Source organism: Brachyistius frenatus, unplaced genomic scaffold (genome assembly GCF_029030835.1).
Source record: "Brachyistius frenatus isolate BFR_SWC_R1_liver_20210118 unplaced genomic scaffold, ASM2903083v1 Contig_29, whole genome shotgun sequence".
In the NCBI taxonomy this organism is placed as follows: domain Eukaryota; kingdom Metazoa; phylum Chordata; class Actinopteri; family Embiotocidae; genus Brachyistius; species Brachyistius frenatus.
In genome coordinates, this window is record NW_027210628.1 from 3,815,175 (window position 1) to 3,838,142 (window position 22,968).

Sequence of the window (22,968 nt, forward strand, 5' to 3'; positions counted from 1 at the left end):
TTTTTCACCTTGCAAATCACAGTGAACAATGAGCAGAAGTGCAGGCCCAAGAGGACAAGACAAAGACCGACCTGTTATTATAACAGAAAACCTGCAACATACAATGCATTCCTTGCTCCTCCATGGTTATTTCTGAGTCCTAATTACAGCTCTTATTTTCTGTCATCCAGGCCTGGAAGGTGTTGAGTCCTTACAGGTTCTGCAGCTCTCCTTCAACAGGATCTCAACTCTGCAACCAGGAGACCTCAACGGCCTCCGACTGCTAAAAGAGCTAGACTTAAAACACAACCTCATCTCGAGTCTCCATCCTCAGATGTTCCAGGATTTAGTGCAGCTCAGGGTAAGACTGTTTTTTGTTCATGTATCATTTTTAGGGAAATATTCTCTAATCAAAAGGAAATGGAAGTTAATTGTTTTTTTTGTTTTTTTTAGCAATCAAATTATATGTTGCAACATCAGCTGTATGTTATTCTTGTTTCCCCCTCAAAGGTCCTGGATCTGAGCTTCAACATGTTAACCAGCCTTCATCCTTTGATGCACCTCACTCTGCTTAACATTGGGTCGGATGTGAGGCTGGAAGGAAACAAGTGGCAGTGTGACTGCACCATGCGCAGTATAAGGAGGAGGATGGCCTATGACAGCAGCAGAGGCCTGCAGGCCTGGAGCATGGTGTGTGCTTCCCCGTCTATCCTCTCAGGCAGAGACCTGCTACAGTTGGAGGACGATGACCTAAACTGTGTCGGTACTGAAAACAGCCCAGAGCTCCACCAGGATGTGACGGTCTATAGTGGCTCGAAAATACTGCTGTCTTGCTCTGCACAAGGTAACACAGTCAAAATTATGTAGAAGAGCTCAATACATAATTAACAATGTAGGTCAGTTCAACTGCATGTCAATATTGTATTTTTTTTTCCAGACCCAATGTGGTGGACGCCCAACGGTCAAGCATCTGTGAGCCAGACTGATCTGCTCATCCGTGACATCACAGAGAGAGACGCAGGACTGTATGTGTGTGTGTCTGAAGAGCAACAAGTTGTGTCCATTTATAACCTCCAAATCAGTAAATTAAGAGGTGGAGGACGAAAACCAAGAAGTTTACCCAGAACCATTCAACAAATAGTCCCAAACAAGGCAGGAGAAGAGAGAAATCAGAGGGCTACACAGTCTGACTTGACTCTGGCTGTTTGTCTGTCTGTTTTCATCACATTTTTGATTGCATTTATCCTTGGCGTCCTCGCAAGACCTTGTATTGATGTTCTTTGGAAAAAGGTCACCAAAAAGAAAACCTCTCCTGCAACCAACTCTGTGCCATCTGTTGAACAAAGACAATATGACAATGAGGCCTTCTCCAACAGTGAGGAACCAGAAGAAATAGGAGCTTGCAGGGAAAGGAGAGTCACATTTAGCACCGTAGAATATAGAAACGACCGCAATGTACAGTATTATGACACTGTGGCCAGTGGTAATCAGGAAAGCACCAATATGGCAGATATTGAAGATATTGAAAGGCAAGCAGCTGAGGCTTGGAAAAGTAGGAATACTGATGGAGACTCAGGAAGTGAAAACAGCTCAAAACAGAGCAGTCCAGAGGATGAACAGGACGATGGCAGAGATCTGTCAGCTGACTGTCGTACAGGCCACACACACAACATGGAGTTTGAACACATCCCAGATCCTGTTGAGCTGGAGGAGAGAGGAAGCCTGTCGTCACGCTCAGATTCTTCACTATCTGAAAAAGCATTAAAAGAAGACCAATTGATCCAAAGAGACCACACAAGACCCAAGTCTCCTCAGCTGGTAAAAGACTCTGTTCAGCAAACAGCAGACTTCTCCACATCTAATCCAATTCCTGGATTTTCTTCTAAACCCTTTGCAGACTGGTCACCACACACAGAAACCAGAAACCCAACAGACCCTGATCCTTTGGAGGAGAATGAGGAACTATTTGAATTTAGCGATTCTGTCCGAAGCTCATCTGCCCGATCCAGCACTGTGTTTGGTTCTTTTAATGATCCCAAACGAACTGTGCCCTACATTTCAGAAAAACAGAAGAGGGATGATACGTCCAGCTCCAGCTCATATATGAGTGAGGATGAGCCTACACAATACACTGTGAACTCTGACCAGGACATTAACCGGGATGTTAGTTTTGGACTTCAAATCCACAGTGGAGATCTAGAAAGGCTGTCAGTGAAGTCTAATCAGGGTGATTATAGAGGTGGCGCAAAAAGGCCTGTGGTGAGACCAGATCACTCCTCTTCGTCTGGATCCAGCGACAGTGATGCGGAGACAGTGCAGTGCACAATTAAACAAGACACTGATGATGAGGAGAAGGAAAAATCCATTCATGAATACGATGAGTCAAGCAGGATAGTTACAGCAGAGAAGGAGACCAGAGAGAAATTTACACCTAAGCCACAGACAAAGTGGCGTGGTGTCAGTTTGGTTGTTGCCACTCATGGTAAAAGTCTGAACACCAATGCAACTTCACCACCCGCAGCATATTCATCTTCTTGCAGCAGTGAGAGTGATGCAGAAATCACAAACCTCAAAGTGGAACACATTCAGGACAGAAAAGGCCAAATCAAGAAACAGTTGGATATCAATGCTTCATTACCATATTCTGATTCATCTTCTGGTGATGAAAGAATGGATGATACAACAAAACATACAAACAGGCAAGAGAACAGAGAGGTGGTCATGGCAGGGCTTGATCCAGATGCAAGGTGGCCTGCTGTAGATCTTCAACATATTCCTCGGATCAAGAGACGTCTAGATATCAAAGCACCGTCACCAGCTTCTGACTCATCTTCTAGTAGTGACAGTGAGGATGAGACAACAAAACACACAAAGAAAAATGAACGAGGGGGGTTACACACAACAAGATTTCCAAGTAAAGTATCTCAAACAATGAGTCAAGAACCAGAAACACGGTCACCAACTCTGGAGCTTCGGCAAACTCCTCACATCAAGAGACGTCTAGATATAAAGGCATCATCACCACCCTCTGATTCATCTTCTAGCAGTGACAGTGAGGATGACACAACAAAACGCACAAACAAACAGGAAGAAGAGGAGTTACACATGTCAAGGCTTCCAAATAAAATATCTCCAACAGTAAGTCAAGAACCAGATAGAGGGTGGCCTGCCATAGATCTTCAGCATATTCCTCGCATCAAGAGACGTCTAGATATCAAAGCGCCAACACCAGCTTCTGATTCACCCTGGAACAGTGATGATGAGCCAAAAAAATACATGAAGAAAAATGAACAAGAGGAGTTACACGTGTCAAGGCCTCCAATTAAAGTATCTCCAACCATAAGTCATGATCCAGAACAAAGATGGCCTCTCCCTGATCTTGAGCATACTACACGCATCAAGAGACGTCTGGATATCAAAGCACCAACACCAGCTTCTGATTCATCTTCTAGTAGTGACAGTGATGATGACACAACCAAACACATCAAGAAACAACAGCATGAGGAGTCAAGGCTTCTACGTAAAGTATCTCAAACAGTGAGTCAAGAACAAGATGCAAGATGGCCAACCCTGGATCTTCAGCGTATTCCTCAAATCAAGAGACGTCTAGATATCAAAGCACCATCACCAGCTTCTGGTTCATCTTCTAACAGTGACAGTGAAGGTGAAGCAACAGATCACACAGTGGGGCAGAGGCCAGGGAAGTTGGACACTGGAGTGCTCCCATTTCAAGAATCTCAAAGAGTTAGTCAAGATCCAGATACAAAGTGGCCTGCTGTAGATCTTCAACATATTCCTCGAATCAAGAGACGTCTAGATATCAAAGCACCATCACCAGCTTCTGGTTCATCTTGTAGCAATGACAGTGAGGATGAGACAACAAAACACATAAAGAAACAACAGCTTGAAGAGTTACACGTGTCGAGGCCTCCAATTAAAGTATCTCCAACCATAAGTCATGATCCAGAACAAAGGTGGCCTCTCCTTGATCTTGAGCATACTACACGCAACAAGAGACGTCTGGATATCAAAGCACCAACACCAGCTTCTGATTCATCTTCTAGTAGTGACAGTGATGATGACACAACCAAACACATCAAGAAACAACAGCATGAGGAGTCAAGGCTTCTACGTAAAGTATCTCAAACAGTGAGTCAAGAACAAGATGCAGGATGGCCAACCCTGGATCTTCAGCGTATTCCTCAAATCAAGAGACGTCTGGATATCAAAGCACCATCACCAGCTTCTGGTTCATCTTCTAGCAGTGACAGTGAAGGTGAAGCAACAGATCACACAGTGGGGCAGAGGCCAGGGAAGTTGGACACTGGATCTCAAAGAGTTAGTCAAGATCCAGATACAAAGTGGCCTGCTGTAGATCTTCAACATATTCCTTGGATCAAGAGGCGTCTAGATATTAAAGCACCATCACCAGCCTCTGGTTCATCTTGTAGCAATGACAGTGAGGATGAGACAACAAAACACATAAAGAAACAAGAGCTTGAAGAGTTACACGTGTCAAGGCCTCCAATTAAAGTATCTCCGACCATAAGTCATGATCCAGAACAAAGGTGGCCTCTCCTTGATCTTGAGCATACTACACGCAACAAGAGACGTCTGGATATCAAAGCACCAACACCAGCTTCTGATTCATCTTCTAGTAGTGACAGTGATGATGACACAACCAAACACATCAAGAAACAACAGCATGAGGAGTCAAGGCTTCTACGTAAAGTATCTCAAACAGTGAGTCAAGAACAAGATGCAGGATGGCCAACCCTGGATCTTCAGCGTATTCCTCAAATCAAGAGACGTCTGGATATCAAAGCACCATCACCAGCTTCTGGTTCATCTTCTAGCAGTGACAGTGAAGGTGAAGCAACAGATCACACAGTGGGGCAGAGGCCAGGGAAGTTGGACACTGGAGTGCTCTCATTTCAAGAATCTCAAAGAGTTAGTCAAGATCCAGATACAAAGTGGCCTGCTGTAGATCTTCAACATATTCCTTGGATCAAGAGGCGTCTAGATATTAAAGCACCATCACCAGCCTCTCGTACATCTTCCTACAGTGACAGTGAGGATGAAATGACAAACCACACAAAGCCAAAAGGGCAAGGAATGACACACATGGCAAAGCCTCCAAATACATTATTGGACACCGTGAAACATGACCAAGAAACACAGTGGTTAACCCGAGATCTTCAACACGTTCCTCACATCAAAGCACCATCACTGCAGCCAGATCGGAGTGTCAGCAGCATGTCTTTGGGCTTTCGACAGTCTGAGTCAAACTCTTCAACAAGTGAGAGTGAGAAACGAGACCACAAAACTGAAGTAGAAATGGGACTATCTACCACATCAAAGGCCTCAGAAAAGGAGTTTGTAAGATCTCCTACAGCCCCAGTGATAAATATTTCTCACAGTCCAAAGACAGACCACAACGTCAAATTACAAAAGTATGCAGTTGTTTCAGATGACTTGGGGAACAAACCAACAAATGACAACACCTACACAATGCCAGAGATAAACTCAGATCTTCAGTCCAGGTGGGCCACAATGAGTCTTGGCATCTCCCGCTCCAGAAGGCGCCTCTCATCCGGTACACAAGAACCACCCAATCTGCCCTCATCACCTCCACCTGACTCCCCCTCCTCTTCCAGCGGTCAAAGTGGAACTGTTCGTAAAACCAACAGAACAATACCAAGGAGAAGGGTAGTAGGCATGCAAGAAGTCATAAGCCCAGAGTCATCTCTGATCCTTGAAAACAAACCAGTGAATGTTGCTCCCACATTGAAGGATCGAGATGATAAGTCCATCCACTCAGTAGAGGTTAAAGAGAGACTAAGAGACAACTACAGCCTCTCCACAACTCAAGAAAAGTCAATCAACTTGCAACTGCCTGATTTTTCCTCCAGCAGCAGTGAGGACGAGACGGACCACAGGGTTCCTGACCTGAGCCTTGGTATTCCAAGTAATTCCCCATCTTCTGAAAGTGAGAGTGAAAATGAGGTGAAAGAATACACTGCAAAACAAAGCAGACATGCACCAAACAAGTCAGGAATGATAGATATTGACTCTGTAATCACTTATAATCGTATGATTATGAAAGCTTCATCACCACCTGGGAACTCTCTCTCCCTTAGTGGCAAGAATCAAACAGTAGACTACACAAAACAAAGATATACAGAGGCAGAAATTGTAACCGTTGCACAAGAAGATGAGGGAGATGGAAATGCATCTCTTTCCCCACGGAGAGTTCCCAGAATGAGCTTTGGTGATATAGCAAAGAAAAGGATGGAACAGTCCAGCAGCAACACAGAGGCTGACCTTCCACCCGAGATAAGGTGGACAGGTGTTGGTCATCGTCTGGCCGACCTGTCAATCTCCACTCCGAGGAGAAGTCTGAATGCTACCTTAACATCTCTGGAGCAGACTCCACCTGCAGAGCCCAAACTCCCCTCACTCAACTCCCCCAACTCCTCCAGCAGTACAATTGACATTAGGGTAAAGCAAGACAGCTGTAAATCAGATGTGACACTAATGCATAAATACTCATCTCTGAGTCCCAATAGAGCCTCTCCTGCATCCAGTGGTGCTCTTGATAATTCACTCAGCAGCACAGATGAGACTTTGAGGGCTGTATCTGACAACGGGAGGGAAAGGAAAGGCCTTAGCGCTCTTAAAGCCATGTCATCGGAAAGACGAAGGTGGGACACAAATTTAGATGCGGGTGCATCTCCTTTATTTGATGACCGCGGCACTCAAGAATACACCAGTTTGAGTTATCACAAGTCTGAGGCGGACATCAAACCCCTGTCTAAACAGCCACTAACACGATTAAATCTTTCCTCCGCTTCAGTAGGTGGGGGAAGAACCATGGAGTTGTTGTATGGCATACCCATATACAAAAGACATGACATTAAAGAGATGGAACCACTGCAGGAGGCTCCACCTCCTGTCCCCGCAACACCACCACCAGCTGAAGCAGAGGAGCTAACATGGAGATCTCCACAGAGCAGCAAGAAACAAGAGTGGGAGAGGAACAGATCCTATCAGAGAACAAACATGTCAGGAATGGAGTCTTCACTTATGTCAGAAAATCTGGCCACCTATTTTGACCCCTCAAACCCGAACGTCAGTGACGTTTAATCAAGTCAGTGCACCCTATATAGCAAATGATTGATATTGTTTGATCTTAAACTAGCCAGTGAAGGACACAAATATTGTAAATTATATGTACTAAACTTGAAATGAAATTTAAACGCTAAAGATTTATTGCCGTTTGTCCTTATCTTCCATATTTGTTTTGTTGGTGTAAATCGCTTCATTTAACCCCCTCATCATGCCTTACTGTAATGGTCCCAAATTAATAATGCACTTGATGGAGACTTTAATAAAACAGTGTTAACAATTTAATGCAACTCTTCAATTGTAGAAATAGGAAGAGGGATGTCAGTGTTTGGTACCAATGGTTTGTTTTGGACAAACTGATAACTAAAGAGTCCAAATATAAGCCAATAAGTTAATAAACCTTTTTATTTGTGTATAGACATAGGTTATAGTGAAAACAGACATATAGACACTTACATAGTTTACATACATATATACAGTTGGGACAAGGCTGTTCATCCTCCTGCATTGTAATGGGAAAATACTAAAACACCGATCTCTACACAGTATTTGGTAAGCAATCCAACTACTACTTCAATCTTTGTTTATGCTGATGATCGAGACAACAGGGGTTTTCACATAGCTTTCAGTTGCAGTGGATTTCCAAGAAGCTGATGTGTATAATCTTCACAACCTATTTCAATCTGTATGTTGTGCGTATCATGACAGTGTGGTGCAAAAGTTGCAAAACAAGTGTCACTTCCAATGTAAAGGATCCTGTACACGGGCCACAGCCTGCTGGAGCTTCACAGCGAGTGTAAGGAGGTGTACGATGGGCTAAAATGCAGGAGGGAACCCCTGTTCCACCGTGAGGTTACAGGTGTGTTCCAGGTCTTAATAGACACAATCATGTTTTTACATCTCAGTTCAAATAACATGACTGTGTCTATCAAATTAAGCACAAAACACTTGCACTAATTTCTGTACAAAACAAAAACATGTTTGAAAAATGTTTTCAAAAAATCTCATCCATTCACAAAAGGCTCTGTTGGGAGCATGCATGCAAATATTAAATCTTCTGACAATTCAGCATCACATCACAGCCAGAGACAAAAATTTATACATGTGTTACGAGAACATTATACTAGGCGAAAAGAACAGCATAGCATCATCACATAGTTCCAAACTGTCAGTGTCCACTGTTTTGATTACATCCTACTGTATGGGTGGAACAAAGCAATGCTTTCAGCAAACCTAGTTCCCTACCGAAGCCTACAGGAGCTCATCCTGAGAGGGTCACTGGTCTTCCACTGCAGTTCCATTAACACTGTTAGTGTTGGGAGAGATGCTACTGGCAAGAGGAGACCTGAAACTATCAGTGGACTAAGGAAGACAAACAGATGCCACATAGCAAGACAAAATGGACACCAACTAGCTCTATGTCAACTTATAACACAGCCCAAACAGTCTGAATTCATCCTGAAATAATCCCTGACCACTCAGTGTGTCTGTGTGTGCATGTGTGTGTTGTATGTATTCTCACGTGTATATACATTTGGGTTTGTTGGTATGTGTGTGGGACACACAAAGTGACTTCCATGTTTTGAGGCACAATAATACTCTTACCTACACAACGTAGATACATAAATTGGTCATCAGACCAATAAATGCTGATCAGAGCACTAGTGGCTCACCGCTGTACTGTAATAAGAGTTAGTAAGCAGCAATGCTGATTTGTTTGGTGTTATGAGGTCTGAAGCCTTTGCAGAGGGGGAGGGGGGTAGCATTAGCTGGAGCGGGGGAGGAAGGGGGGAACTTGAGGGGAAAAGAAATAACTGGCACAAATCAACAGTAAACAGCACAGGCATCAGAAACCTGCAATCAACCATTTGACACAGTGTGCTTCTTGAAGTGCTCTTATCAAACTGAAGATGTGACAAACAATAGTTAGTGCCATCTGTCCAGAAAAGCTCAAGTTCATTGCACAGATATACAGTATAATACTTGAATGTGCCCGGGTCAAAGTGACCCTGTTTAAGACTCAGACACAAAATTATGAATGGTCACTTCCGTTGGTTTCTCTGTGCTGAAGACGAGGGATGACGAGTGGCTCTCCCACACGATACCGCTCTGCTTCCGTCCTCCACGTATGATACCATGTTATCCTAACAGAGACAGCAATATGACATGTCACAGTGAGAGAGAGCAATGCCACTGGGGATTGCTGCAAGCTTGCCCACTATGCAACTTTCCGTAGGGAACTCCACGATGACAGCAGCCGCACCCCCCCCCTTCCGCACCGCAGGGCTGCAAAACCCAGAGCCCCCCACCCTAAGCCCACCCACAACCCCAACCCCTCCTTCACCAGGAAGCACACACTTGTTGCTGCTTTTTGTATTGTTTACTTATTGGTTGTAGATTCTCAAGAGTCGTCGTTGTCACAGTTGTAATTTTCCCCCAATTTTTCCTCTGCAGTTATGACATCTGTCGCTCCTTGTACCATTCCACGAACTCGTCCAACAAAACCGGCCCTGATGAAAGGGCGAGACAGAGATTAGAATAAACCCAAAAACTTGTTATCGGTGCAACACTTGGTTGAAGCTCTACATGGTCACTCACAGGCGCCGTCCTCATCATAGTTACTGAGGTCCAGGTTGATTGTCCTGCTGAACTCTAAAACATTGCACCATTGGTCTTTGTTGATGACTTTGTACTTGGATTGCTGAGGAGTAACATCAATACCTCAGATTAATACGCCACAACAGCCCTATGCAAGCTACTGTAAAGAACATGTGATTTGCCACAAACTTACCTCTAGAAACTGATTAAACACAGGAAACAGAGGCCACGTCTTCCCCAGAAGAAGCCCCAACATGCACTTGGCTGTGTTCAAGTCCAAACTCCTCTGATCCTTTTCCTGTCCAATCAAAACAGCCGAGAGACATCGTGAAATCAATGCAACAAAGCAGTGGAGCCACATCATTATCAGCAAAACTAACCCCAATACAAAAAACAGCATGACTTCCTGAACCAACTTCATCATGTATTTGTTCTTTAAACCACCATATAAAAGTGAGTTGAATGCCTCGAGTCATGGCTCAATGTCTCTATTGAATCAAAGCTGCCATGCAAATAGGTTCAACACTTGATAAGTGCTTTACCACGCCAAGTCAACCTGGAAAGTGATCTTGACCTACTTAAAATATCAAGTTTACTAACAATACCAGATTATCAATCTGGTGTATCTGTATATTACAGGGATTATTCTACTCAGTTGAGATGAATTAAAACTGATCTTAGATTGCTCCGTGTGTAAAACCAAAAACAAAACTCACCCGAGCAAAATCAAAGGCATATCTATAAATGAGCTTAAAACTGGTGCTGTCATTTAGGACAGATCTCAGGTAGTCGAGCGAATTCCTCAGCCTCTCTGTGGAATCGCACCTGTCAACAGCAGAGAAGAAAAATGCCTAAGAACAAGCTCAACACTTCACCACATGCACAGCTGAGAATGAAGGACACACGGCCCCGAGACAGACAAAACAAGGTACTAATCGATTTTGATGACATTTAAAAAAAAAAAAATTAAAAAAAAAAATGTGAGCAACATACTGCAGTGAGCCCATGCCCCTCAGCCACTCCTGAAGGGTGAAATATCCCATACTCTGGGCATCGAGCTTCCAAGCAAGAACCAGCATCACTACCTGGACACAAACCACAAAATAAATAGGAGGCGTGTCAGTCCAGACCATCAATCAGACAAAAAACCACTAACACAAAGATCAACTGTAAACAAATAGTGAGCTTGAGATAAAACTGGGACTGCAAAACTGTGGTTAGTAATTACCGAATTTTTTTTTTCCCCTTTTCATAATGCTGATCTGCTGAGGTAGATTTTTGTACAGCTTCAAAAATGAGAAATGTTGATCATGTGTCACCACAGCCAAAAGAGAGTCTGAAAACTAGTTTGACTGACAGTCAGAGAGAAAAAGTGTGAAAAACCAGTAAAGTGAGGCCACACAGTCGGAACCGAACTGCAAGACTTTTCTAAACATGAAAAAACGAAAACAAAACCTGCTTACATTCTCTGGCTCCACTCCAATGTCCTCACAGAACTTCTCCATGCCTTCTGGACCCACCACGTCGTCATAGCCTGTTTGAGACAGACAAATGAGACGTAGCTTCGAATCCACATGTGGATCGACAAAACAATACGGCACTGATCAGTGGTTCAATGTGAATGCGATGACTGCTCACCCGCGTATTCATAGAACCACTCCAAGCATCTTTTACTAGAAAAGGTCTCCTCCTCTCGGATCTGTGACGTCTCGTGCTTTCTGAAAACACTGCGGACGAAGAGGAGGTTTTAGTCATTTGCTCGGCAGCATTATGACACGCATAGAGCACAGCTGCATGAGTAGTAGGGATTTTAAATGATCTTTTCCTATTGTCAAAATAACTTCTTATCTTTATACACACTTTCGTCTTTTATCAGCCACAATAATCAGGGGCGCATGCTTAAATTAGAAACTACATTTATTGAATCTTTAGCAAAGGGGATGTCCCACCTCTCTTGGCGACTTTTCTTGGCCGACATGTCGTCTCCAGCAGAGGGTCTCCTCTTTTTCCTGGGAGGCATGGCTCTGGAGCAGCAGGCTGGGGCAGGAAGTGGGAGACAGAATGTGAGGGGGGGGGGGCGCTTATAAGAAACACAAAGTAGATTATGCAGATTTTCTCAAGCAAAACGTTCATTAGTATCCAAGAGCTGGCAGTATATTTCAGAAGGCAAGGCTGTACTGCTAATAACTCTGATGACTATAAAAAAACAAAAAAAACACAAGGACTATCTGCATGATTACCTGATGGGTGGCTGTCCTGTCCAACGTCTTCTGTCAGGTTCTGTCAAAACAGATGCTTGTGATGAGGACACAAATGTGTCACACACACACATGAAATAAAAACACACACACACACAGCTTTTATGTATTTACCAGCCTGTGCAAGGTGTGATGGATCTTATGGATGCTGGCCAGTGTAGTCAAGTGGGAATTCAGTTGAAAATCTATTTCCACAAAAACATAAGGATAATATCACAAATGTAAACTGAAGCACAGATCCTCTGCTTCCTAATCATGCTTGGTAGAAGGACAAGGGTACGAGAAGGTGACATCATCATGGCAGCAACATGAACCTTAAATTCCATGTAATTGTCGGTCGGCAATCAACACAGACTCCATAGTGCACTCATTACTTTCGCCTGATTTCCAGGTCAGGGGGTTTGCGTTTCAGAAAATATCTCACACGACTGAGGGAGTGACTCCCTGCATTCCTCGAAAGACGTGTAAACTCGGAAATTTTCGATCATGCATGCTACCTTGTCGCCAAACGTCATCTACGCGTTCCCGTCCAGAAGGTGTCACCAAACAGCGATGCTTTGGGTTTATTTCTAGAGGCCAAAACCAGTCGAACCGACACAGAGCCGAGCAGATAGCCCTAGCTGCATACCTAAAATAGCAGTGCAGACGCGCAACTTGCACAGAGTTTACAAAGTATCTAGAGAGTTGGGCGCATGGGCGTTGTAGTCCATTTCCTCTAAAGAGGCCATTGAAGGCTTCGCTCCGTTTGGGATACTAAACTACAATTCCCATGATTTAACAAAACAACTATTTCTTTCAGACCCTTCTACCCCCCAACATTTACACCAACTGATTGAATGCATTTGACATTGTTTTTAAAGAAATCTGACATTACATGTCTCCTGGCACAGATGCATTGCGCACACGTTTTGCAGCAGCTGATGTAGTTGCCGCAAAACCTGACAGCGCTGCTGCAGCAGGCAATGAAAAATGTTTTAGACAACTGCGTCACAATTTTCATTCTCTGTAACATTCCGCAGCTGACCAGAAAATTGGCCGATTTACAATGGCAATACGCTGATACCAAGTTGGAGCTGAAACGCGCAGTACCTGATCAGTAATGATAAATATGTAGACCACAACTCACCGATTACCCTCGAAAACCTTCTGAATTTAAGTAAGACCGGCTACATTTACCCGAGCACCGCTCACGCAACACGAAAAATTAACTTCAGAAAAGCTGCCGTGTCCAAAGTAACGCCCTAAATGTCCAAAACAACTGAAATTACACCAGCTACCCTTCCTTTGTTGTCGCCCAAAACAACACTGGCAAATACAAAGAGACCTGCAAATAGCACGGAATTCATGCGTTCTCATCAAATCCTACTGAACCACGGGACAAAAGTAGACGCAGAAACACAAGGGGTCTGTTTGAGTCCCTCCGGCACACGCTGCAGCATCCGTGAAAGGTCGTAAATTGATGCAGAAAAGCCTCTGTAACGTTACTACTTACTTGCCGCATCAGAGTGCATTTTTATGAAACATACAACTGCCTGTGGGAAGTCCGCAGACCGGCCAATAGGCGGGCCTTGTCAACGTAAACCACGCCCCAAGACGATGATTGGAAGTCAGCGTGTTTAGTCTCCGCCTTTTCTCGCTATCTATTGGTCATTCGATGCGTCATGTCACGAGAAGGCGGGGGGAAAAATAGACTCCTCCCATGCACAAATGTGATTGGTCAAGGTTCCCAAACAGGCCGTGCCGTGAGCTTGTCAATCAGCGGGAATTTCCTCGTGCAAGCCTAAAACCAGCCCACGATGAAATGTGATTGGTTGCTTCAGTTATAACGTGACCTCCCAATATAATCGCTGCATGGGTTCGTTTAATGTCAACGCGGGCAGGTGGAGGTAAGTGGACGTGCGTTTAGTCACGTGAGTTCCACATTCCGACGGGAATTTCGTACCGGCGGACAGGACCGACTTCTGTTGTCTGCGTGGTCGGTGGAAAGCCGGGATGTTCAAAGGTGTCCTGCCCAAAGTATTGCTTCAGTAAATGCATCAACCGTGAACCCGTGGTGGTCCGGTGACTGGAAATCCTAGTTATTAAACAAAAAGAACAGATTGAGAATTATTATTATTATTAAATAACAGCAACAGTGTGATGAGTTATGTGACTTTATTAACCAGTAAACTGTGTGTAGACAACTTAAAAACATCAGCCCCCCGGAACACCACATTTGATGGTAAATTCATGTTACCTTCGAGATGAAGCTCCGCAGCCTGCCTGATGGGCTGAGCTCTGCAGCGGCTCCTACACAGCAGTGTCCGCGTCTCCCGAGTGCAAGCAGGTCACAAATTAAGCTGTACCTGTTGGAGCCAGCAGGAGTAAAAACTGAGTCAACACTTGTTAGCAGGAGTTTACAGTGGTAGGAAATTAGTGCGTTTACTCAAATAGGTCATTTTCACGGCAGACATTTAAACTGCGACGTTGTGAAATGGAGCCATCATCAATACACCTGTGCTTCCCCTAAAATAAAGAGTAAAAAAAGTCTGATCTGAAAAAGGTCTATACTCTACTTTTGTAAAATGTATAGGTACTTTATTTGACATTTGATACTTGCAATTTCTTTCGGAGGGAAATGTACTTTTAACACTATATACGCTGCTCAAAAATAAAAGGAAACACTTAAACAACACATCCTAGATCTCAATGAATTAAATATTCCAGTTGAAAATCTTTACAATGGAATGTGTTGAGAACAAAATAACATAAGAATGATCAATGCAAATCAAAATCATTTTCCCATGGAGGTCTGGATTCAGAATCATACTCAAAATAAAAGTGGAAAAATCAGATCACAGGCTGATCCAACTTCTGTGGAGATTCCTGAAGACAAGTCAAAATGAGTCTCAGTAGTGTGTGTGGCCTCCACGTGCCTGTATGAACTCCTTACAACGCCTGGGCATGCTCCTGATGAGACGACGGATGTTCTCCTGAGGGATCTCCTCCCAGACCTGGATCAAAGCAGCAGTCAACTCCTGGACAGTCTGTGGTGGACGTGGCGTCGGTGGACGGAACGAGACACGATGTCCCAGATGTGCTGGATTGGATTCAGGTCTGGGGAACGGGCAGGCCGGTCCGCAGCATCGATGCCTTCATCATGCAGGAACTGCTGACACACTCCAGCCACATGAGGCTGAGCATTGTCCTGCATCAGAAGGAACCCAGGGCCCACTGCAGCAGCATATGGTCTTCAATGGGTCTGAGGATCTCATCCTGGTACCTAATGGCAGTCAGGGTACCTCTGGCTAGCACATGGAGGGCTGCGTGGCCCTCCAAAGAAATGCCTCCCCAGACCGTCGCTGACCCACCGCCAAACCGGTCACGCTGGAGGATGTTGCAGGCAGCAGAACGTTCTCCACGGCGTCTCCAGACTCCGTCACGTCTGTCACATGTGCTCAGTGTGAACCTGCTCTCATCCGTGAAGAGCACAGGGCGCCGATGGAGAAGCTGCCAATCTTGGTGTTCTCTGGCAAATGCCGATCGCCCTGCACGGTGTTGGGCTGTAAGCACAGGCCCCACTTGTGGACGTCGAGTCCTCATACCACCCTCATGGAGTCTGTTTCTGACAGTTTGAGCAGAAACATGCACATTAGTGGCCCGCTGGAGGTCATTTTGTAGGGCTCTGGCAGCGCTCCTCTTGTTCCTCCTCGCACAAAGGAGCAGATCGCGGTCCTGCTGCTGGGTTGTTGTCCTCCTACGGCCCCCTCCACGTCTCCTGGTATGTCCGCCGTGCTCTTGACACTGTGCTGACAGACACAGCAAACCTTCTTGCCACAGCGTGCGTTGATGTGTCATCCTGGATGAGCTGCACTACCTGAGCAACTTCTGTGGGTTGTAGACACCTCATGCTACCTCTAGTGGTGAGGACACTGGCAAAATGCAAAAGTGACCAAAAATCATCCAGAAAGGACGAGGACAGAGAAATGGACTGTGGTCACCACCTGCAGAACCGTTCCTTTATAGGGGTTGTCTTGATAATTGCCTCATTTCCACCTGTTGTTTGTTCAATTTGCACAACAGCAGGTGAAATTGATTCACAATCAGTGTTGCTTCCTAACTGGACAGGTTGATTTCCCAGAAGTGTGATTGACTTGGAGTTACATTGTGTTGTTTAAGTGTTCCCTTTACTGCATTTTTATTTGTGGTAATAAAACATTCTTTTGTTCCACGTCTAATCACGGTGTAGATATGCCCTAATAAAGAACCCAGACCCCAACCTATGGCTATGGGTGTGTACATCCTATGAGCTAACGTTTTATTTCTCTGCTGAATAAAGCAAATTATACTGAATCAGTGTTTATAACATTTAGGATAGTTTTTCAGGACCATTAGATGCATGTGAAGAAGAGAGAATATTTTTGTAGTACAATAACTATTTCAGGTTTGAGGAATATAGGGTCAACTTTGTGTTCACTGAGGATGATTAAAGCCAGCCTATGTGAATGAGCATTTAGGGAAACCTTAGGTGACATGTGTGTTGCACAGTGTGTGGCATGATTTGTATAAGAAAAAAAAAGAAAATTAGAAGGTTATTATGAAACCATTTCAACTAAAGGAGAGATTGATTGATGTGTTACCTCTTGCCCACATTAGTTTCTGCCATATTGTGAGATTAAAGAAACAATGACTACTATAAATAAAGGTGTGTTGCTCTCAGAGGTGCAGATTGGTGTACAGAGGTGAACTTAACCTGTAACTCTGCAGGCCAGAATGTGTCACCTCATGTTACAAATGGCCACACATTTATGTTTATGACACAATTCTATATCTTAAGAGTCATTTTATATACCTAGTGTGTTTCATATTGAAGCAGCCCAAAATGGACAGGGCTTCAAGGAGGGCGTGGTTACATCAATAGTCTGGGGCGGAGCCAGTAGAGCTACTTGGATCAGAGGTACTAAAGAGAGGGGAAGTAGTACGCACAACTCACAACTCCGAAAGCTGCCCAGTACAGCTCCAACCTCCCTCACGATGACTTCTGAAACAAGTGGACAAACTGCAGCAGTGAAGATGGGGGAGACGGCCGCTGCTGCTCCTGGCAAAGAGGGCAGGAAGGTAAGAGGGGGGCAACAAAGGATTTCTACTGGACTGCATGGGCAACTGTGGGCCAGATATGATATGACCTGTCCTTTGTGTCTCTTACAGTGTCCACTGACTGGTCCTCACGTTCACAGAGAAGATGTGAGAAAGGTTTGGAAAGCGTGCCAAGAGGAGAGCTTCTGGTACAGAGGTAAAGTCCAACAGACACCCGTACACTTCTCACAAAAGTTTGTAACTGTAGCAACCTCAGGAAGCCAACAAATCTAGTAAATGACTGCAGGTGAGCGACCTGACATGGCTTCTATATTGCGCAAATTATTTGCAGTGGTGAGGTTGGGCTCATCTATCAAGCCCTCATTCACTAAACACTGTGTGTTGCTTACATTGTTCTCTGAGAAATTCAGTGTGGGGACCTGAAAAACACTCCCATATGTGGGCACATTAAAAAGGGCATTATTAATGACACTATATCACATCACAATCACGATTGTGGTTCAAGCATTTATGCTCTGTCCTTTTCTGTGCTTGTTTTTCCTTTTTTGATGTGAAACGTCAGAACCAGGTGTGACTGATCAGACCTTGTTTCAGGTTTAGTTCAACTTGACTGGGAGGGACCCAAAACCACAAACCAAGCACAAAATGACCTGCTCCAACAAGTGGAACTAAACTAACAAGGGATTTGGGGATATATCAGTTGTGCACAGCCACACTGTTGGAAAAGAGTCACCACAGCTAAAGTGAAAGTCTCTCACAAGCTCATGTAAATAGCACGCATGACAGAAAAATACCGTCCATCTCAGATTAAGATTCCACTAAATGCAAATGATGCATGTTTTATGTGACAACACTTCACTATCTTTAGCCTTTGTCCCACTCCTTCCACTCTTTGAACCGCCATGCAGCTGCTCCCAGTGTTCTCTCATCACGCAGTTATGTAAACGTGAAAAGGCAACAATCGCTACTTCCTGTATCCATACACTTCCTCGAATTAAGTGGAGAGATTTAGTCTTGCCTACTTCACAGGTCAAAATTCAGAACAGGATTAATCCATGACAGGAAGTGACTGTCTTGTCAGGGGAAATAACAGTCTGTGTTAAATCAGCCAAAAAACCCCAACTGAAAACACCTTTCATCTATTTGTTTTGCAGTGAATAGTTATGTTTCTTTTGTCCTGTATCATGGGATCTTTTTCGTCAATTACCTGCCTTTGATTTTGGAGAAAGAATGTTGAACAGAGAAAGTAACTTACTCCTGATTGTATTACAATAAGTCTCCATCTAGACTTTGATCAGCTCCAGACCCTCATGTGTTTTATTTCTATGTGTAGCTCTTCCCTTCTCTCTGGGCAGCATGGCCGTCACCGGGGGTCTCGTCTACAACGGTAAAGCACTGACATTCAAAGCCCTATTCTTCCATAATGACACAAGTAAAGCAGTCGTTTCTGCTGTAATTATCCCATTTCATTTAAATTAATGTTTGTTTTTACCCCATGCAGGTGTTTGGAAATCATCGCAGCGATTTGGTCCCTTTCCGAAACTAGCAGGTTTGTAACATTCAGTAAATTTGACTTCAGTTTAGAAGTAGCAATGAAATCACTGGTTGTTGACTGAGATTTTTTCTTTGCTTCAGTTGCGGGTGTCCTTGGTTATGCAGTGGGGAAAGCATCCTATGTTAGAACTTGTCGAAGCAAGTTCCAGGAGCTCGGCCTTCAGGATGGACCTGGATTTGGACCCTGGTCTAAAGGAGGTCCCCATGGTCCGGGACACAGGTGGGGAAAATGCTGAATTTATATTATCATGTAATATTATAAATACAAATGTGCACAGATTCTATGAAGACTGACCTTATCATTTTTTATACAACTTACTTTATGTTGATATTTAACAACAAATGGCCAAACAGTTCTTCCTTTAACTTAGTTTAATTTCAACTTGAATTAATTTTCTACCAGTTTTACACCACAAGCCATTGAAACCGTGAGATATCTTAGTGCTGCACCACTTCTAATCAAATAAAACTAAAATGCTGCATTAAAAACACCACCCTCCTGCATGCCATACGTCACTCTATCAATCATTTTTTTTCTACTCTTTGGATGATGAATTTTCTCCTGCTGCTGCATGTCACTTACCTGAATGTTATCCCTACAGATCCTGCCACCGTATGTGTGAAGAATGTAAGAAAAAAGCTCAAGCAGCACCTGCAGAACAAGTTTAAAGCCACAGGTAAATAGATCATACGTTGACAGAGCTATGAAAACATAGTGTGCACAAGTCTGAAGTCATTTTAAACACATTTAGTGTAAAACTACTTCTTACAAACATGTAAAACAGTTAATCATAAAGAAATCACAGTTAAATGTAATATCTGTTACACTAGTAATTGTGAGTGTTGCTGCACATTGACACGCATGTTAAAATAGCCTGAATGCACTGCTCATGTTTTCCCTTTTGATTTTTCAGCCTCATCGAAAACACTGAAGCAGTGACTGCCTGCATGGATCGATCACTTTCAGCATTTCTATTATATAAATGCCATAAACATTGCATACGATACACTAATTTGTCTGGAGCATCTTTTTATGTTACATTTAAAAAAATAAAAAAAAATTCCCCTTGGGGATTATCTATCTATCTATCTTATCAAATTTCCACTAGGGGGAGCCACTATCATCAGTTATAGGATAGGAAGGATAGTGTTTCAAGTTTTATTAGAATGAGCACCACTTTATGTGCTGGAGTAGAAAATCCATCTTGGGAGTACAACTAAGGTCTTTTGGTTTAATTATCAATAGGAAAGAATAATGCCTATAACAAAAAACAAGTATGTACCACTTGCAGTGTTACTGCCAGAGCAGATTTTTACAATCATTCCATACATCATATGTGACTATATCATCTAAAGAAAAATATCATCACCTTTTTGGACATAAATCTTAAACCTTTTTTTTTTTTTTTTTTTGTACAAAGGATTTAGGATGTACTTTCTTCTCTATAACCAGGAAGTTTAATGTCCTCTTGGAAGATAACTGTCCCTTTAAGGTGTCTAATCATCCAAATACTCCAACAATGGGTTTTATTAACCCTAAAAGTGTACATCACAGCCATAGCTCAACACATCTAATTCATTAAGTACCATACACATGTGGTAATGGTCATCTTCTATTGTCCACCAAATAAAATGTTTTAATGTGGGATGGATAGATAATTTCTCTACAATGAGTTACATCAGTTACGGTCTGTACAACAGATTTAAAGATGTGGTGCCTACAGAGGCAAAAAGCTATTTCATGTTTTGTTTTTATATTTGAAATGGTAAAGAAAACGATAGTCCCAATTTTGAGAGTCTGTAGCATGAGCAGATCAGAGACGTGTTCTGGATCCCAGCAAACAATCATCATATTATTAAATAAATCCTTTCAGGTGGGCTGAGGTTGAGGACATGGCTTTTTACCAGGACAGTGATGTGAGAACTGGATTGAAGTTCTCAGCCTTCTTGTCTTTGAGAGAGTTCTCTGGAGCTGATGTGTCAGTCGAGTCCAACACAAGCAGCCCAACTTCCTCTAAATAGATGTTCAAAATGAACGTATTCACCATGATTTCTGACTTTTCTCCCACGAAAATGGAAATTTCATGGTCTTTTCAAACAGCCGTGTGAATCTAAGCTTTCTTGTAGACGATAGCTCATTTTATAAGCATTTTAAAACTGTATAAGCGGATGTTTAATTGTTCATAACAGCTATTCTCACATTTATAGATATATGATGTGAATGCTTCATATGAATTGACACAGTTGTTAACAAACACATAAATATACCTACAAAAAAATAGTATTGCTTACAATGAGCCTACTTAACAGTGTGTTCAACTATTTAGTGATTCTCGGTCTGTACAACAGTTTTAAAGATGTGGTGCCTACAGAGGCAAAAAGCTATTTCATGTTTTGTTTTTATATTTGAAATAGTAAAGAAAACTATAGTCCCAATTTTGAGAATCTGCAGCATGAGCAGATCAGAGACGTGTTCTGGATCCCAGCAAACAATCATCATATTATTAAATAAATCCTTTCAGGCGGTGTTTATTGGGGGTAAAAAAAAATTAAAAAAAATAAAAAAAATCGGGAATTGTGGCCAAGAATTCAATAACTTTTTTTTTTTTCTATACATAATTCTGAAATACCTGACACTGCATATCCTCCCAGTACCCGCCCCTCCGTGCAAATATCGGTGTACACCGTTTGAGTTACCGCGCCCCCCCCCTCCTCCTCCTCCCCCACACCCATAAAACACGTCATCCAATCAACAGGTCGTTTTCTCAGGATTGCCACGTGCTTCGAGAAATAGAAAGCTGCATTTGACGTCACCGTGAAACAGCCAATCCCGCGGCGGACGGAGGCGGGACCAACAGGCCACCGTCTGTTCTGACAGTGGACCTTTTTTTTTTTTATTTTTTTCCCCTCAACGCTGAAACGGACCGAGGATATAAAAAAAAAAGAAAAAAGAAAAAAGAAAAAGAAATCACCACCACGCAAACCCTTCGGATGGAGGAGGGCCGGGACGTTGACGCCTGCTCGGCGGATGAAGAGAACGTCTGCTAAGCTAAGCTACCTTAGCTCAGCTTAAAAAAGAAAAAAAAAGGGAGAAGAAGCAGAAGTTGTGAGTAACGTCAGTTTTGACGCCGAGTGAAGTTAAACGACGTCAGTATGTTTGATATCTAATAATAATATTTATAATATAAGTTCCGTCATTAACTTTGTCGTTGAGGTTCCCGTTAGCTTTCCAACTGTGCTACCAAACACTGACCACCCGTAGCATGCTAAAGGAGTTAACTCGTAAAGCACAGACCACATTACCTGTTGTCATTACTTTTTATTTTATTTATTTTATTATCTTTTTTTTTTTTTTTTTTTAATCGCTGCGGTACGAGCATGTTAACTTTATAGTTGACAACCGGGCTGGTCGGCTTAAAGCAAGTTGCTGTTTTGCTAGCTAGCCATTAGCAGCTTTCATCAGTATAAACACCAGGCTAGTTGCTAACTGGAGGCTACCGGGAAGCTTGTTGTGCCAGAAGTCCTCTTCTTCTTTAATCACACTTTAGTCTCGGTGAAGAACAGTATTCGTGTCAGACAACAACACCACGTCTACCTGCAGGGATCACGATACCTACGCACGCGAGTTTAACCGGTGTTTTTTTCTTTCAGCAGCTAAATAAAGCTCTTATTTCTGTCGTACCGTCTGTGAGGGGTTCACTTTTCTTTCTTTAAATGATGTTGGCGTGTTTTCAAGGGACGAGACTGTAGCGTGTCCACGCATGGTGGCTCTTAACATGCATCGCCGTAACAGTGAGAGAGCTGTCAGCTTTGAATCAGAGGACTTCATCCCCCTTGTTCAGACTGCATCAGACGGACAATGAAGCGTTTGTTCGTGTTCTTGTCGGAGACCCAAAGCTGGACAGAGACAGAGACAGACAGAGAGACAGAGAGGAGGGATCTGGTCAGTCTGCTGTGTGGCTGGAGATGGAAGACAAGCCGGTTTGTGTTCACTGTGAAGCCCACATGGGTAGACGATGCTCGGAGTGATGGGGGCACATTTGGTTGTCAAAGTTAGATGATGTATGATATGTGCAGTTTTGCAATTTGATGGTGCTAGTGTGAACTTGCAATGAAGTGACACATCACGTAGTTTAAGCATTTTTATACACACGACTTAGCAGGGCTGTATTAACAATGGCCTAGCAGACTGTTGGTCTTTGCAACTGGCCTGACCCCCCCCCCCGCCCCCATCTCCTCTTCCTCCTCCTCCTCATCCCTGCCAGGATAAGCCTCTGATGGCAGTACAGATGTGTCATCTATTGTCTTGTACACGCACCAACTCGAGGGAATCCCCCTAGATTGCAGATAGACATCTAGCTGTGATTATCTGGGG

The 22,968-nt window shown here is 43.4% G+C and overlaps 2 protein-coding genes across 5 annotated transcripts; one reads left to right on the forward strand and one right to left on the reverse strand.

Moving 5' to 3' along the window:
• Positions 1-7,494: 7,494 nt before the first annotated feature.
• dcun1d4 (DCN1, defective in cullin neddylation 1, domain containing 4 (S. cerevisiae)) lies at positions 7,495-13,520 on the reverse strand. 4 transcript variants are annotated; one of them, XR_011310930.1, is made up of 12 exons: positions 13,456-13,520; positions 12,078-12,148; positions 11,946-11,985; positions 11,655-11,742; positions 11,344-11,432; positions 11,169-11,239; positions 10,699-10,790; positions 10,422-10,530; positions 9,899-10,003; positions 9,706-9,808; positions 9,492-9,617; positions 7,495-9,251 (listed from the first exon to the last, which is right to left on the reverse strand). XR_011310930.1 is itself a non-coding variant. In XM_069699272.1 (11 exons), the coding sequence occupies exons 1-11, from the start codon at positions 13,472-13,474 to the stop codon at positions 9,562-9,564; spliced, it is 843 nt and encodes a 280-aa protein (XP_069555373.1). In that variant the 5' UTR covers positions 13,475-13,520; the 3' UTR covers positions 7,495-9,561. The 4 variants fall into 4 exon arrangements, 3 of the variants coding, with proteins under 3 accessions (XP_069555373.1, XP_069555374.1, XP_069555376.1); XM_069699272.1 differs by having other exon boundaries at positions 7,495-9,617; XM_069699273.1 differs by lacking the exon at positions 13,456-13,520 and adding an exon at positions 13,090-13,383 and having other exon boundaries at positions 7,495-9,617.
• A 287-nt stretch (positions 13,521-13,807) lies between these two features.
• On the forward strand, positions 13,808-19,600 carry ociad2 (OCIA domain containing 2). Its single transcript, XM_069699277.1, has 8 exons — positions 13,808-13,849; positions 16,816-17,060; positions 17,151-17,235; positions 18,373-18,426; positions 18,541-18,588; positions 18,675-18,813; positions 19,196-19,270; positions 19,508-19,600. The coding sequence occupies exons 1-7, from the start codon at positions 13,828-13,830 to the stop codon at positions 19,260-19,262; spliced, it is 660 nt and encodes a 219-aa protein (XP_069555378.1). The 5' UTR covers positions 13,808-13,827; the 3' UTR covers positions 19,263-19,270; positions 19,508-19,600.
• The last annotated feature ends 3,368 nt before the right edge of the window (positions 19,601-22,968 follow it).